The sequence below is a fragment of the Eumetopias jubatus genome, unplaced genomic scaffold, assembly GCF_037043125.1.
Source record: "Eumetopias jubatus isolate StellerSeaLion01/CBP00866 unplaced genomic scaffold, mEumJub1_p1.0 scaffold_2, whole genome shotgun sequence".
NCBI lineage: Eukaryota > Metazoa > Chordata > Mammalia > Carnivora > Otariidae > Eumetopias > Eumetopias jubatus.
In genome coordinates this window covers 3472617-3491043 of record NW_028274808.1, presented here as the reverse complement: position 1 = coordinate 3491043, position 18427 = coordinate 3472617, and the positions used below count along the sequence as shown (strand labels likewise).

The following is an 18427-nucleotide window of genomic DNA, read 5'->3' as shown; positions in this document are numbered from 1 at the left end:
TGTAAGTAGCACACATGATCATTTTCATATAACAAAGGGCAATGATCCCAGACTGTCGATCACATCCAGTCAGCATGTGACTATTGAGCATGTAATTGTAGTATCTCCAATGCATTTACACAGACTGAACTTCCCAGCAGATATACCACATAAGTAAACCACCTGTAAAGTCAGGCACAATTTCTATTTACCAGGCCTCAAAGTGCATAAAGCATAACTTTTTATTTATGGTTTTTACATTTCAACAAAACTCAAAACCCAAATCATTAAACCAGAAATTACTTCCTGCCATAGTTTATTTTGGATCTGTCATGGAGAAAAGCACATTTTGTGCATGGCAATATCTGTGGATCATTCAGACGACCTACGAAATCAGGGGACTTCTGCTACATTTTTAACATTTCGATAGTTCATATATTATGGAATGCGGTCAGTGCATTTTGGAGTAGTTTATTTTAAATGTAGGATATGATTTTTTTTCTTGGTGATTCATCTGTTGGCTCCAGTTTTTCTTCACTGAAATTTACTATAAAGTCAGAACTGAAATGGGAACACCCTAGATCCCCTTTCATGGGGCAGGATGTTTGCTATGTTGTTTTTGGTTTACATTCAGTTTGATTGTATTTTGTTGCCTTTACATATGAGACATATATTTCAATTAACCAGATGGATGAGTAACATTTCTTGTGACCATCTGCCATGATGCTGTTGCAACTCTGTATTCATTTAGGAAATGATTTGTTTATTTTGTTATGTAAAAAATGTTATGTAAAAAATGATTTGTTTACGTCGATTTCCAAAGAGTAAGCACGTATCTATTTTTCTTTTATCACAGTAACATAAAATAATTTCTGTTATGGAAAAGTCCACGCCCATATATTTCTTACATCAACACAGTCATACAGACGAATAATTATTGAGAATGAAATGAAAATTCTCTACATATTTTTTATCAGTTTCACAAATGTTTAATTGTGTTTGAAATACAAAGTTTGGGTGTTTATCTTTAGTGTCTGAGGAAGAACTTGTAGGCATAACACAATTTATCAAGGCAGCAGTGGACCTAAAATGTCAGGTCAGTTTTCTTTCATTTTGTATTTTTGCTTTTTTAATGTCTTATGTTATCATAAAATAATATTCTTTCATCCTACCCTTGAACAAAATAAATCTTTGTAGTTATTCTTTCACAAATTCATTAGATGGTGTCCTTGATAAGACAGAAGTCTGTCTGATAATTTGGGCATCCAAATGTTACCCCAGCGATGATTTACTTATATTTTTTATTTATAATTGTGGCTTAAAATTTGAACTGTATGAATTTTCTAAATGAAAAAAAAAGGATATTTGCACAGTTATCTGCTTGAATTTTATATGGCTGTAAGATGATAAATTTCCATTCTTTATTGGCACTTACTTTTTAAATTTTGAACTTTAAGCTTTTAAGGAAAAAAATAATCCTGAAATAACTCGATTACACTTATATGGATGAGGTGAAAAAATAAATAAGTGATGTATCTAAACTAGTAGAATGAGTCACCCAGCATTTCAAGCAAAACTTGTGGCCTGGGAGTTTAACTTACTACCAGAAGTTAAAATAATTTTTTTCTATTTAGAATTGTAAAAACATCAATGGAAATGCACTGAAATGATAAAATTATTCCAAATTAAGGCATCAGCATGGAGACCACACTTAGTATAGTTAAAATCTATAAGCTGATCACAAATAGATCAAAGCTTTTGGATGCATAAGCTATTTTCCTTTGACGCTTAGAATAAGATGTAAGTTTCACATGCTATTTATTGTAAGATACAGCTTCAAAATCTCACAAAGCATGAATGAGGTGCTTTGAAGTTAGGGTCATTAAATTCCAAGGAGTTTGACGAATCTCCGAGAATGCCCATCAATTAAGACTTCACATGTGCTGATTAACATTCAAAAGATTCAATATATTATCTTTGATTTCTGCCTTCTTTTAGTCCTTGAAAATTCTCATATCAAGAAGTTGTAGAGGGGTGCCTGGGTGACTCAGTCATTAAGTGTCTGCCTTTGGCTCAGGTCATGATCTCAGGGTCCTGGGATCAAGCCCCGCATCGGGCTCCCTGCTCCATGGGAAGCCTGCTTCTCTCTCTCCCACTCCCCCTGCTTGTGTTCCCTCTCTCGCTGTGTCTCTCTCTGTCAAATAAATAAATAAAATCTTAAAAAAAAAAAAGAAGTTGTAGAACTACAGGCTTTCTCAAATGCTGAAAATGACTCTGACTTCAGGTCCGTGAGGGCATTGTGTTCAGGTGGTAGGTGGCCGCCCATTCAGTGGCTCCCATTCCTGGCATGCTCTGCTGACCTGGACCTTAAGTGAAATAAGAGGGACTGAAGTAAAGGCAGTTTAATTAAAACACTGGAAATCATGAGACTGGGATTCAACTGAATGTCTATTTTTTAAGATGCTTATAGCGAGTATTTTGAACTTCTTTGCTCCAGTATTACTCAGCAAAAGCAATGTGCTAGTGAATAAAATCATCAGAAGGAAAATGAAGACACACACACACACACACCCCAAGTTCTGCATGTGACACTCCATTGTTGTATCTGTTCTGACTTCTAGTTAGAATTAATTTGGTTTTATGGGTGCCTGGGTGGCTCAGTTGTTAAGCATCTGCCTTCGGCTCAGGTCGTGATCCCAGGGTCCTGGGATCAAGCCCCACATCAGGCTCCCTGCTCGGCGGGAAGCCTGCTTCTCCCTCTCCCACTCCCCCTGCTTGTGTTCCCTCTCTCACTATGTCTCTCTCTGTCAAATAAATAAAATCTTTAAAAAAAAAAGGAATTAATTTGGTTTTAAACCAAACTTACAGGAAAAGACTCTGACACATTAGTAATTCTACCCGTTACTCTTGAACTAAATCTATGAGATGAAAAGTTAAAGCAACAACCAAATGCTAAAAGCAAACATTATTTTTTTAAGTGCCATAGTAACATAAAATCAGTAGAAAACTGAAATCATCTTTGTGGCTCTTAAATTAATCTGATGACCGATACCAACCAGAAAATTCAAGTGAGATTCAGTAATTCAGGAATTTGTCTATAGCGGCACGTGTGGTGATGAGCCCTGGGTGTCATACACAACTAATGAACCGTTAACACTATATCAAGAACTAATGATGTACTATATAGTGGCTAACTGAACATAAAAAAAAAAAAAAGATTTGTCTGTATCGAACCTGTTTGTTACAGCTGTTTTCATGATTATTTCAGGCTGAGAGAGGTCCTAAAATCATCTTAGGTTTTCCTCCTAAGCAGAGTTCTCTTTATTCAAACCTGGAAACTCTGTTTTTCTTTTTCCTTCACTTGGGATAGCAATGTTAAGTGGTTTTTCACGTTGCTACTTTGTTATGGTTTTGACCAACGGTGGCGAGCAGCTCAGCGCCTCCGTTTTCATCCTCAGTGGTCTGTCCCACGCGGGGAAAGCGCTGCCCATGACCTTTGCTTGATTCTACCTGCAGCTCCCTGCGGAGGCCAGTACACGGGATCTGAAGGGGTCGTTTTGTCACCCAACTACCCTCATAATTACACGGCCGGTCAGATATGCCTCTACTCCATAACAGTACCCAAGGAGTTTGGTAAGTTGGCTTTTAGTGTTGTATTCATCATATTTGTTTCATTGCTGATGTTTCTGTCATTTTATAAACAAATATTTCAGTTCTCAGTATAATAAAATCACATACAAGAAGATGATTTGTATTAAAGCAGCAGGTTTTCTAAAGGTATAGAGTATCCACTACAATTCTTTTATCAATGTGATATGAAATGCTTAAATGTTCTAAGATTGTGATCCAAAATAATCAGAGAGAATGTGTTTGACTTTGCTCCCACTTTTGTTAGAAAGCATTTTTTTTTCCCCCAAGGGAGGATCGCCAAATAAGGTGGGCCAGGGGAGCACTGTATATTAATTTGTACATACATTTTGTAATCAGATTGTGACAGAAATCACTGGGTCACTGAACTTACCTTTGAGTGATTAGAGATGCAAAAACAGGCAGAACCCCCATCTGACTCAACAGCTAACTTGCAAATTTCCCTCTTTCACTTTGCTTCCAATCTGAGCCAGGTTTCGGAATGACTTCATTGCTAAAAGGACCAAAAAAATAAAAAATAAAAAAAAAGGGCCTTCCTGGGGGGGGGGTCTACCCTCCGTTTCCCCAAAGCTGGATTCCCACACCTACAGCCTCACTCTTGACCACAGATATTTATTATGATTTGAGTTCTTTTCTGGAGTAAACCACAGAGAAGCTTTTATAGCTTTATAGCCAAGGTTCTTTTTTTTTTTTTTCCCAATAGTAAAATTTAAAAGCCTACATAGTTAAGGTGTTTTTGTTCTTTACATTCAAAATAGCAGCTGCCTACTCATAGATAGAAAGCAAAATTATAAAAATTCTAAGGTTAGAATTTGTTTGAGGGAAAACATCTTGAAAAGTACAGTAGTTATGTGACAAGAAAGTTAATTGCTGGATATTTGAAAGTGGCATGTGGGAGACAGATGGTTTCTGTGAATTTCTGTTATTTATGATTCACAGGTCTGTTAAAGCTAATGAAAACCTCCACAAAGCACTGACGTCAGCCTTAGGTAGTTTAGGTCATGGGCCCTTCATGAACTATGTGATGTAACTTGCTTGGTATCTGAAGCCATACCATTTAGTGTCTACCCTGGGCCAGTTCTCAAGAGTGATGGGGTTTTGGGGCGGGACCTTTCTTGTAGCATCTGCTCTGTTAAGAAGAGATGGTAATCTGAACATCAGCAATGACGGATGTGTTCCTGGAGACCAGGGCAGAGGGACCAGCTTCCCAACAGGCAAAGGGCAGATTCACTTACTCTGTGAATGAATGACACCTGTTGCTGTCATTTAAAAAAAAAAAATGAGGGGGCTTCAGAATATTTACTTTTGTTATAATAAACAGATAAGAAAACTTAGAATAGCTCCTAATCCTCACTCTTTATGCTGGACCAATTCCTCTAAACTAATGTCACTTATTTGGTCCCACTTAATTCATTTTTTCTAACTAAGTGCTCCACAGCATCTTCCAGTTACTTTCCCATGAATGTTCCTTTTATTTTTGTTCATAGGTACATGACAGAATATATTTATCACAATGGAATATAGCAGTCATATTCTCTGATTTTGGCTTTTTTCAAAATTTATTGAATTGTCACAACACAATTGTGATTTTTCAGCAGAAAAAAAAAAAAGTCACACCTCTATCCTAATATTGATCACCATTTCCCAATCTGAAATTTATTTCCCAATAAATGATGTACACTTACCACATTCAATCCAGGCGGAAAATTTTAATCTATACTGTCTTATCTTGTACTTTCTTCTCTTACGGAAGAAGAGAAGAAAGTATTCTTTCCTGGGAAATAAATTAATTCAATAATTAATTCAAAAATTGTCATAAGGGCCAAGATGAATAAAATATAGTCTGTGCCAGTGAAATGCCCACTTTTTAAATCCCATATCAGCTCATGGGGTGAACCTCGCTAGGTAGCAAGGGGCACAAGTGTGGTGAACACAGGCTCCAAATGGGAAGGACGTTTGAGGCAGGTCTTCAGATACCCCAATCCTCTCCCTATTTTCATCCAAAAGCAACACCAAAGTATCCTTTCTGAAACAAAGCTCTGATCCTGGAAACACTGTGATCAACATCTTTCACTCACTTTTTTGCCCACGAGGAAACCCCACGTATTCAGGTGTGGGCCTCCAGGCCCTGAAGTCCTAGGCTGCCAGGGTCTTGGCTCCCCAATTCCCTACTCTTCCCTTCCTCACTGAGCACCTGCCAAACCAGACCAATGGCCACATTCGTCACCTGCAGAATCATGCTCTTAATGTTCACTGGCTGAAAGAACCCTGCATTTCATTCGTACACACGAAGGGTTTCAGTTCTCCTGCTTTAAGGACTAGTGATGCTGCTCTCTCCTCTGGTGGACACGGACTCCCCCACAGCTGGGAACAGCGGCCCCGTGGCTCACGACCTACGGCCCCTTACTCGTTCCCGTCACGGTCACATCAAGCTGCAGCGTCCACAGCAGTGAGCAATGGTCGCTCTTGGCAGACGTCTGCTCTCTGGAGCAGAACCAGTCAGCGGCCTGAACTCAGCCCAAGCAGCTCACCAAGGCAGCCTCATGTCTGCTGATGTGCAGACCCTGAACCTCGATCCGTGATGGGGAGCACTGCACACGTTGGCACGTGGCAGGCCTTGGACCTTGTTTCTAATCTTAGCCATCTTCAGATTCTGGCATAAAGTGGATGCTTTCTAAAAGTTTCTTAAAATAATTAAGTAATTAACTAAATCAAAGTGTCTTGAAATTATGTGCGTATGATTCACTTTTGTATGATTGAAAAGACCCAAGTGTCCTGCCTCCAACATGACGAAGATTTATTTTGGGGGATGGGGGGCTGTGAACAAAGGTATTGTAGGAGCCAGAACCATGTCAAAATCATAAAGTTCTCTTCCTCTTTCTAATTCTTTGTTTTAGAACACCTCACCCACAGGGAAAGTCCTCCTTGCTCCCATGCTTCCTTTGATTTTTTCTCTCTAGGAAATTATAAAGGAATTATAAAGTCTTAAAAATATATGTATATAGGTGTGCATGTATTCTATTACATGTATACTACATGTGATGCATATACATGTATGTATATATGATACATGTGTGTAATAGGATATATGGCGTATGTAGAACACACACACACATGCACACAAGCTGTTACAGTTAGATCCCCTCCATTTTGCCAACACTCACATTAACTCGTTCATTAGAATTCTGACAACTGTAACTGGTATGCCCATATCCATTTCTTATTCAGGATGATTTGGAATGATTCTAGTTCAAACCTTACACATAAATAAGAATTAGTTGGTCCTGGATTATGTGCTAAATCACAAGTGTTTCTAAATATTGCAAAGGCCCTATTGTCGATTTGAGTACAAAATAATTTATTAAATTTGAAGTAGTGAAATGCACAGCTGTGTTCGACTTGGAGGAGTCGTGTTCTTGCTACTGATATCGCTTATAAGATAAATAAAGCTGTGCAGTGGAATGACAATAAACAGTTTCTATAATATGTTGCTGACTTATGTAGAAATTGCAATGAGCTCATATGAATTTGACCGTAGAATAATCCTAAGTAAATAATTTTAAATTCTTTGTCAAATTGGCATGTTTTTAGTTTTTAGTTTTATTTTTTGGCTTGTTTTTAAAACCAACAGGTGTCTTGATTCCTGTACCCATAAAATGTCACTAACTGCTCTTAAGTACATGGAGCAGCTTTGTGGCTATTCTTCTACGATCCTGATGTAGTACTGAAAAAATTAATATTCAGACTATATAGGGAACAGTAATTGTATTCCTTTTATTAAGTATGAAGTCATCACTAAGCAAAATAAAATTGTTTAAGCAACTAAAAACTCTTAGAAACCAGAGAAAACCAGTTAATGATTTTCTACAGGATTCTTAGGATCATGATCTTTGGAGAAATTAATAAATAGGTAGTACAGCCATGATCTCCACATATTTATTTTTGAGAAAGCACACTGTGCCAACCCACCCCCTTTATTTTGCAGTGGTGTTTGGACAATTTGCCTATTTCCAGACGGCGCTGAACGATTTGGCAGAATTTTTTGATGGAACACACCCACAAGCCAGACTTCTCAGCTCACTCTCTGGGTCACATTCAGGTAAACAGTCAATGAATATTGTCTTGAATTTTCTTTAGACAGCCAGAATGATTAATTTTGAACTTGTCATTTTTTTTTCTTCTTAATGAAAGAGAAATGCAATCATCTTTGAATTTGCCCACTTGATTAATAAAACCTTATTTTTGATGGAAAATTTCAACTGTATTTTTATTCCACATATAAAACCACTGAACTTTATCATTTTATTTATTAAGGTAGTAGAAAATATAATATCCATCTCAATAACAAAGGCAAATATCAGAAAAATAAGGGGTAATAAACTATCTATGTATTCTATTTTCTCTTCTATGTCTCATGATCTTCCTGGAGATAAACAGTATCAATATTTTGGTCTAAATCATTGCCAGCCTTTAAATACATACATAGAGAGATCCATCACACTCACACATGTATATGGGTACATATGTGTACATACGAGCATGCATGAGTGTGTGCATATGTATGCATGGAAACGTGGGGCTTCATAAAACATGGGATGTTTTTTCACAACTCAGTCTTTTTGCCATACTCTTATATAAAAGCACAAGTGGAGTCCCCCCCTATCAAAAAATATGAATATACGCCAAAGTAATTAGTTTTAGTGCTGACTAGTATTCACTTGATCAATACAGCCTAATTTACTTAGCCCCTCATGGATTTGGATCTTGTACAAGGGGCAAGATTTGTACCATGATGTGTTTTCATCATTTACCAAAGTACAATAAAAGCACACAGGTGTGTCACAGACTTTTGCCAACCAGGGTTAGGATTTGATTATTTCCAGGTTTTCCCTATCATTAACCAAGAGTCTTAAGATCTATGTCTTGTTATTTTCTGCCAATGTCCAATGATGTAATGTCTAGAAATGCACCAGAAGATACAGATTTAAAATATTGATACCTATGGACAAATTCACCTCTGAAATGCTAATGCCATTCGTCTGCCCCTTAGCAGCACTTGAGAGAGACCATTCCTCTAGTGTAGATGTACTTTAAAAGGTGAAAATATATTTTCTTAAGTTTTTTTTTTATTTTTTTTCTGAAGGCTTTAATATTTTTTTTAAAAATCAGCTTTGGCTTCAGATTTCCTTAATTTTCTTATTTTAAATAAAATCCCAGCAAGTCATTCTCAAATAAAGTTGATTCTGAGTCAGTAATAAATCTGACTCTTCGATTTCCCACATTGTCAGCTAACAGACTTATAACCAGTGCCTATTTCAGAAGGAAGCCTAAATGAGATGATCATTAAAGTAACATTTTAACAGAACGAATAGACAAAAACAGTTTTAAAATCTTGATAGATACAAGGTGTCTGGGTCCTGAACCCAAAGGGAAATTTTATAAAAGTCCAACCATTAAATGCAAAATTCCAAGTGGATAATTTTTTTCCAAACTATTGTCCACCACGGTGCGGTGTCTTCTAGTGATCCCAAGTATTGTCTCTTGATTTTTTTCTTTAGGTGAAACACTGCCTTTGGCGACATCAAATCAGATTCTCCTCCGATTCAGCGCAAAGAGCGGAGCATCTGCCCGGGGCTTTCACTTTGTTTACCAAGGTAAAGGTCACTCGGTGCGCTAGGATCTTCTCCCAGCGCTGCTCACACTGCTATGCTCAGTTAAAGCACTAATATCTGAGCTGTGTGTGTGTGCGTGTGTGTGTGCGTGTTTTAATATTTAGGAAATTGAGGGTATTCATATATTTATACAAAAACAATTTAACAAGAATATCACATTTTTTGACACTTAAATGTGATATTTCTACTACAAAGACACAGAAAAAGCTCATTTATCTGGCATTATCGGGAAACACATATTGATCCAATCCACTTTGTATAGCACTTCACATTTTGCAAAAGGATTTCACATACATTACAATATTGTATGTAATTAGGCAAAGTGTTTCATAATGGTTAAATTTTAGTAACTGCTTTAATGAAATACCTTTAAACCACATTATACAATTCCAGATCTTCCTGTAAAAACTAATTGAAAAAGCAACTTAACGAAATCGTACAAAACCCCGAATACCATCGGTGAACTCATTCTTCTAACTACCTCTTATTTTGTTGGTGTTCCAATAACTTGGCACTTTGAAACCTTTATATTTATTTTTAAAATTGGAGTGTATTCAAAATTATCATCAGAAGTCAGGATTTTCAAAATTATGTTTCTTGATTTAAAGTAACCTATTACCATTACAATGAATTAAAACAGAAAAGTAGAAAGAAAAGAAAATTATTTATAGGAGGAATATATCTTCCTTGTCTTTAACAACATATAATGACTCTAATATTTTATAAAGTCTCACTATACTTCCTTTTCTTGCTTTGTTCCTACAGTGAGTTTATGCAAAAATTGATGCCTTTTTATCAAAGCTAAATCCTTTGGAAGTAAAGAACTAGAATCATGAATGCAATTTATAAATCACTCAAGAGCACCTGGGGAAGTTTTCAATACACACGGAAAGTTAAATTGAACATTGGCTTCTGAAAGATGGTAGTTATATGGAAGCCAAGAAATTACTTGCAATCTATTGTATAAAAAACTTCCTGAAAAGTTCTTTTGTATACCACTTATGGCTTCATTCTTTCACAAGTTATTAAAGCCTAAAATTGCACGGGGACTTTCTGACGCCTGTGATTATAGGGTGTCTGACCCTGTTAACAGACAGTGGTGTTACAGAGCTGTTGGAAACATCTATGGGTAACAAGACAGCAGAATCAGGGTGTGGGAAGCCGGGATCACTGTCTCTTGCCCTCCATACAGTGCTGCCTAATAAGGAGACATTAATAATGAAGATGTTTCTGTCTTTCTGATCTTGTGGAGAAATGGACATATAGAGGCTTTTTTTTTTTTTTTTTTTACAAAGTGTCCTAATTAACTCATGCCTTGGATGCTTTTCATTTGCTTTCTACACTACTTAGAGGCAGAAGGGCACATTTGAAAGAGAGGGAGTTAGGACCCACGAGAACCCCAAAGAAGGCTAAGGGGGTACCCTACCTAATACAATGCTACAAGGAGCTCTTCCACACTGGTTTATCAATGATGACGCAGCACCTGTGAAGAGTTTTGTTTGGCTGCCTGATGCTATTGAATTAAAGACTCAAGGACATTATCTACTCGGGGATGGAGCAGCCTACTTTGCAGGTCTCCAGATGTATAAGGGTAGTGTGCGCTGGACGGAAACTGAGAAGAGATAATGCGTCTCAGGTGGCTCAGGTGTTGGTCCTCCTTGGGCAAACTTGCACCCTCCTTTGATTCAGCAGCCACATACCTCAGCAGTGTGACCATCAAATAGAATTTAGAAGCAAAAGATGCTGTGAGAACCTACCATGAATGAACATCCAGGGATGCTCCTGAAGTGGGAGGGTCTCTCTAACTGTTCCAACATTTTGACTCCAGACTGGACCACTGTGTAAACAGACGTCCATGAAGACAGAGGAGGAACACACCTGGTTTTAAACACAAATACATTCAAATAGCTTTTTGAATTTATTTTTAGACATCCAGGAGAAGATTTCCCCACCTCCTTCTCCCAGCGCCTTCCCTCTTCCCCCTAAGCTCCCAGACCTAGACACTGGCAGGACCCACAATCAGTAAATGTGGTTCTGCACATTTGGATAATCTTTGCCATTCCACAACATATATTACACGTAAAGTCAGTGTGTTTTTAGATCAATGAGAAAAATCAAAATTCATGTCATCCTAAGAAACTCTCCATGTGGGAGACTTACCTACTGTTTCTTAACAAATCGAGCAGTCTGATTCCTCCAGTATTAGAAGATCCCTTTTAGCTATTCTATGAAGTAGTTACATTGCCTTTATAGACTTTTTGTGGCCCTAAAATGCACACCTTATAATGCTAGAATCAACCTTAGCAATACTGGAAGCAACATGGGAACCAGCCTGTGTGGCCACAGAGACCGACTAAAGCAGAGCAGACACTCGTCTCCTGTTCTGCTTGCTCCAAGGCACATGCTGATATATGGCAGGGTGGTTCAACCCCCTGCACTGCCCACCCCCTCCCTGCTCTGCCCGACCCCTCCCTGCTCCGGACTGAATGTGTCTAATTAAACTTGGTGTTTAGCACCTGGGTGGCTAAGTCAGTTAAGCATCCAACTCTTGATCTCAGCTCAGGTCTTGATCTCAGGGTCATGAGTTCAAGCCCCGTGCTGGGCTCTACACCCAACATGGAGCCTACCTAAAATTAAACTTGGTGGTTGACAGTGTCTCATCCATAGAATACTATTTTGAACTCTCTTGTATTTATGCCTGGCTGTTTCCACATATCATCCATTTTTCTTGTGTATTTCCACGTAGAATTCAACTCTATGTTCTCACAAAATAAGTCACTCATGCCAAAATTAGTAAAACAGTTAGGACTTACTGAATATTTCAAGGGGAAAAGGAGGCCATGTTTTTACATCAAACCTCTGCACAGAGCCCAACTTACACCTGTCAGCTGGCCCGGAATCCCTGTCTTTCCGAGGCATATTTGCCGCGTGGACAACTCTAACCTAGAACCTCATCCCCCAGCCTCACCTGAAGCGGCCTCCTGCCTCCTTGCCTCCCAGCGGCCCAGTCTCCCAGATTCACCAGCTCCGGGCTTCCTGGTCCAGGATCCTCCTATGGCAAGACTCACTCTCCTTAGCATTACAATAAACAGATAAACAATCTAGGGACATGGAAGTGCATTTTCTAAGTTTGGGTAGGAAGAATTTACACTAAAATTTCCTTTGCTTGAGGTCCTTCCTCGGCGTGTAAATGCATGTCTTAACTGATTTTCCCCAGGCCTCATCTCCTTTTAGATAGCGTAAATTATGAGGTTTTCCATTTCTAAGAAATTCACTTTTTGTATAAAAAGATTATAAAATGCATATTTTTTACGAAGACGAATAAGCATAAAGTTTTGTTCATAATTCAGCGATGTATGTTTGAATTCACTGACTAGTAATGGCTTGTCAAATCTGATTTTTCAACTACCAAAACAGAATGATTTTGAGAAATAGCAATATCCGCTGTCAGTAAATGAAACAGGACTGCCTCCCTTAGACTTTGCAAGCGATTGTTGCACGCATTCAGATTTGTTATTATTATGGCTGTTGTTGTTGCCTTGCTGTTACACCTGCTCTGAATGAAGAGCCGTGAAGATCCACGGATGGATCTACCACGTTTCCCCTTTCTTTGCGTGCTCTGAAAGCTTCGGAGTCCAGCCCCAGCCCCTGCAGCGGCCCAGCGCACTGGCCCCTGGGGAAGTCCCTCAATCTGCCTACCGCCTCTTCCTCCAGGCTGAGCTCCTCCCCTCTTTGCCTTCCATTGCACTGATTTCAATTTTGTTTCACTGCAGTAGGAAATCTTTGCTAAAAGATAGAGGATAATTACCACAGAGGATGGAATTTCTCTCTGATGCTGCCCGAAACATCCAGGAGAAGAGCAGGAACCAGAGGGCATGCCGAGAGCAAAAGTTGCTGTACACTCTTTTCCCCAGACCTTGCATGGATGTCTGGTGTCTCAGTTTCTGCTCACTTCTGTTCTACTTTGCGGAGACTCACAGCTGTTCTCCTCACTTTGGAAACTTCTTCCTCTAAAACCTGTCTGCATAATTTCATCTAAATGCAGGTGGTTTTTTTAATTGTTATTTTCCTTAAAAAATGACAATGGTGAAGTTCCCAAAGAAAGTCTCGGTAGTGGCATGTGTCTGAATGACCTTGACAGTGTGTTTGTTCCTGTCCACGGGACTCTGGAATGGCCATGGTGCCTTGGACAAACACAAACGAGGCCACTTAGATAAGTGTGGAGTCTTTGCTATGAAGAGCAGGGAGCTTTCCATGTCATTCAGGACAAGTAGAAAAATTGCCATTGGAGATATTTTCTCCATTTTGGTAAAAAAAATTCTTGAGAATTGGAGCCTCCATGGGATATTTTTTATTCATTTCCTTTTTGCTCTCATTCTACTTGTTCAACTGTAACAAAATACTCAGAAATAGAAATACAAAAAATAGGAGTTCTAAGCAATTTGCTATTATAATATAATATTATAGTTATACTGCATTCTATTTTTAGTTATAAAAAAGAGTCATTCTGATGTATCATTGTTTCACCTATAGTTATTAACATATAATTTTACTAACGTCACCTTCTGATAGAAAACACTTCAACACTGAATGCAAGCATGGTTTTGTCAGAATCATCTTCTGCCTTCCATGCTCATAGAATCGCTTGCTTAGCAGCAGTTACCCAAATGGTGTCTGTCATTGTTCAGGTTCAATTTCCTGTGAGGAAAAGCATTGTGAAGACAGAGGGTTGTTTTAAAGAAAATGAGTATATAAGCACATTCTCTCAGAAGGCTGCACCATTGAACGAGGACATGCACAGTCTGAAAGAGAGAGGATTCTGGTGACGATAGAGACAAACTGACTTTTAATTGCACAGAACAAAAACAGAATAGTGCATTTTCAAGTGCATACCAGGTGGATCTATTTCTCAAAGAGTTGGTTTGGTGTAACAGGTGTCATTGACAATTGAAATATTTTTCAAACTTGATCTCTGCCCCTTTTGATAATCAGAAGAATCTCTTACAGATGGAGAATTCCCATAAACAAGCTAAATAGCTACCGCACCCCACACTGGAATGGGGTTCACCTGCTCATGCCTACCACCCAAAGACCATAAGAACACACCTGTAATCAAACAAGCTTGAGTTTTTACCAACTGCCTCAGTGAAGACCACACACCAGGGAGACCCTGGGGGTGTCTCAAAAGAAAGTTCCAGGAAGGGCTGGTTATAGGACTGAGGTTTGTGCTAGGTGATTTGGGACAGGCTTAAAGGCAGTGTGATTTTGCTTTGGATTGCTGGCAGGGGAGCCCTAGTGCTGTGGGGCATCTTGACTTTTATCAGGAGGTAGAAGGAACATCCATGTTGTTGCAAATGGCAGAATTCCTTTCTTTTTTAAGGCTAAATAATATTCCATTGCATGGATATAACACATTTTCTCTATCCATTCATCCATCAGTGGACACTTAGGCTGATTCCATGGCTTGCCTACTGGGAATAATGCTGCAGTGAACACAGCGGGCAGAGAGATCTCTTTGAGATGCTGACTTCAATATTTTGTGGATATATACCCAGAAGTGAGATTGCTGGATCATATGGGAGTTCTATTTTTGATTTTGTTATTGCATCACAATAGCCATATTATACTCACTAGACTCTAAGGTCTTTGAGGATAAGTGCAAGTTCTTCGTCATCTCATTATCATGAGCACAGTGATTCGGGTGCTTAATTAATTTTAATTGCCTGAATATCACTCAGTTCTCATAAGGCACTAATGCTCCTTATGCCACGTTTTCCTCATCTGAAATGAGACTATAAGGCAGTCCTCGGGGTTGGTAAAGAATGAAATGCAGATGGGAAAGTGCTCCCCAAATCATTCCCTCTGGAAATTGTGGAAGGCTTTCTTAATTCCTATATTAACATAAACTCTCTCTGGACTCAACTCTCTTTCCAAGGAAATATTCCAGCTTCCTGGTAAAGATACAGATGGCTGTGTTGTGTGTTTTGCTTCTAGCTGTTCCTCGAACCAGCGACACCCAGTGCAGCTCTATCCCTGAGCCCAGATACGGAAGAAGAATTGGATCAGAGTTTTCGGCCGGCTCGATTGTCCGTTTCGAGTGTAACCCAGGATACCTCCTTCAGGGTTCCACTGCTATCCGCTGTCAGTCCGTACCAAATGCTTTAGCTCAATGGAATGACACGATCCCGAGCTGCATAGGTAAGGGTGTGTCCAGAAGGTGGGACACCCTGTGCAGGGCTGTCAAGCTTCACAGCTGGTCGAAGAGCTGCTTTCCAATGCTGATGTCCAGTCTCTGCCACCTGGTCATGCTCCAGACTTATTTAAAGAGCAGTACATTTTACCTGACATAACTGAGTAGCAGCTAAACCCTTAAGATCACTGTGTTTCATGAAACAACTCATTAGATTAACAAGTATGAAACATGTTTTCTTTCTCAATACTTATTAAGTATGCCATTAACTCTCCAGCCATGGGTATATAACATAATTTCATTTTGGGGAAGAATCATTATAATATTGATTTGCTATATTGTGTAATGTCCTTTTTTAATAAATGTGTGCTGATGAAGGTTTGAAAAGTAATAGATTAATGCATCTGAATAACAATGACGCTCTTAGTTATAGTTTATTTGCTTCATTTTGTGTAAGAACCTCTAGTGCAATCATGATTAGCTCTTGAATTCATTTGCACAATTTCAGTGTCTCTTCTCCTTCCTGGATTTGATCATAAATCCCATCCTTTGGAATTGCATGTCTGCATATAGGAGACAGTACTCCGCAAAGCTCCTTAAGTTGTACGGATAAAATTATTCTAAACAGAATTCACTTTAGAGATGCCACTGTTAGGTACTGCGTCCCTCCTTACAGAACTTGAAGAGATTTACTTTTAGACACCAGCCTCTGTAACTTGGTAGCACAGTAGATAATAATGATATTGCGAGTTTATAAGAGAACAGACTAAATTTGACCCTGGTTACAATGCCATTTAAAGGACCATACTCCATGTAAAATGTCTCTTAATACCTGATCACACAGCAAAGAACCGCTAAGCACCAAATTAATGCTGTCCTTCTCTGTACTTTATGTTTATGACACACGGTTTTGTCTTTTAGTCCCCTGCAGTGGTAATTTCACTCAGCGCAGAGGTACAATTTTATCCCCTGGCTACCCGGAACCATATGGTAACAACTTAAACTGTATCTGGAAAATCATAGTTACAGAGGGATCAGGAATTCAGGTAAGCCCCTTATGCCCCGAACGTCCCAATGCACAGGGTTTGGCTAGGTCTGTCTTTGCTTTCTGTGTTTGTTTTCTGTTTTGCATTATTTTATTTTATTTTATTTTATTTTTTATTTTATTTCTGCTTTGGTTATTTTATTTAACCTTTTTTTTTTGCATTGGTTTATTTATTTATTTTGAATTGGTTATTTATTTATTTACTTGCATTGGTTATTTTAAACACTTAAACCATGGCCTGTTTCCCTTTTCTTACTACTTCTGCAATGTGTTTCTAATCACGTTTCTCTATTTGGAATAGCAATAGTAGATTTTTAGGATAAAAGCTGTCAAAAATACCATTTGTAGACATTTTCAAATGTCTTTTCATGGTTTATTCTCCTTGGTTTCACCTTTCTCTTATGTGGGTATATTAGGTTTCATGGGAAACCCCACATGATCAGGTTAATTTCCTTAAATGAAAACACACATTAACTGAACACTGTCGTTTGCTAGATTCAAGTGATCAGTTTTGCCACTGAGCAGAACTGGGACTCTCTGGAGATTTATGATGGTGGTGACATGACCGCACCCAGGCTGGGAAGTTTCTCAGGTAAGATGAAACCAGCTCCCTAGCCTCTGTTTGTGAAACAGAATCATCAAACACTAGCAAACAAACAACAGCAACAAAATGTTTGATGTAGACATTTTCCTACAAAACTGTATATCGGTGATAGCTTGGCTAGTGTTGAAAGTCTTAAAGCAAGTGCATCACGAAACAGGAGAGCCAGGAGACAGCTCTGTTTGCAGGGAGGGGAGGGCTGCTAGGGGAGGAACAGGTAACACTGTGTTTGCAGGTGACAGGCTGAGGCCAGGGACAAGGGACCCAGCGGGAAACGGGAGGTGGGGGTGAAGCAGAGAGTAGGTCATAGTTCTCAGCTCCTGAGAAGAGACGTCCTAAGGTTAGGCAACCCAGGAAAATGGCACTCTGCATTTTGGGCATTTAGACCTGAGGCTTGCAGTGCTTTGCTCCATCGCGTTGCAGAAAACCCCGACCCTTTACAGCAGATGCCACCTCACTCATGAGCCTCCGGATATGAACTGTAGCCGGTGGAAAAGAGCCCTTCCTTGCTCTTCCTTCCACCTGCAACTTCCGCAGACATTGCTTCTGCACTGGCCTTAGAGCTGTGTCCTCGCCTTCACCAGAAGCAGTGCGACTCAGCTCTGTCTTCCTTTCTTTCGTCCTGCGGCAGGTTAGCCTGCCTCTTCCACTCTGTATGGCAGGAGCACATCTGAATTCCCGACCCACGGATGGTGGTCAGCATCACTGCCACCCCCTTCACCAGTGTCCCCATCAGTAGGTGTTGCTGCGCACGCGGGGCCGGGCCAGCTGAGTCCCACACACGGCACTCTGCCCTCCGTGCTACTGCTACCCTCGCGTTCCAAGTGACAGACAGAGACTGGCACACTTCAGAATCGTCCAGGAGAGCATGGAAACATAACAGCTTTCTAGGAGTACCCCCACCGCACACATCACTCCTTTTGTCACCCCGGCTTGCTTCTCTACGCTGCATCTCTTCACATCTCTCTTCTGCTGCTCAGCTGGTTAGAAACACAGGCTGGATGGCGGGGTGGCCCTTCCCAGCGCCCGCTGCTTTGACTTCACCATGCTCCTCTTAAATGACTCCAGAGGTCTTGTCTCTGGATATCAGCAAAGAAGAACACCTTTTTTACGAGGCCATTTAAAGTTTGTGCAAAAAAACGCCAGTCTAATGTACAGTTTCTTACACGCCATCTGATGTTTGTCTGTCTTGGTATGATTTATCTTTTGAGACTTTTATCTCCCACCGCCTCTTCCAGTCCCGCAGGCTTAATCTCAAACGCCTTCCCCACTGTGAACACTCGCTGACTCCC

At 39.6% G+C, this 18427-nt stretch overlaps 1 protein-coding gene across 1 annotated transcript in view; it reads left to right on the top strand.

Moving 5' to 3' along the window:
* CSMD1 (CUB and Sushi multiple domains 1) overlaps positions 1–18427 on the top strand; it is a 1681733-nt gene that overhangs the window by 1437201 nt on the left and 226105 nt on the right. Inside the window, exons 34-39 of the mRNA XM_088021297.1 lie at positions 3496–3612; positions 7613–7726; positions 9186–9281; positions 15294–15497; positions 16411–16535; positions 17030–17126. Of these exons, the coding sequence (XP_087877423.1) occupies positions 3496–3612; positions 7613–7726; positions 9186–9281; positions 15294–15497; positions 16411–16535; positions 17030–17126 (753 nt within the window). The remainder of the gene's footprint in view (positions 1–3495; positions 3613–7612; positions 7727–9185; positions 9282–15293; positions 15498–16410; positions 16536–17029; positions 17127–18427) is intronic.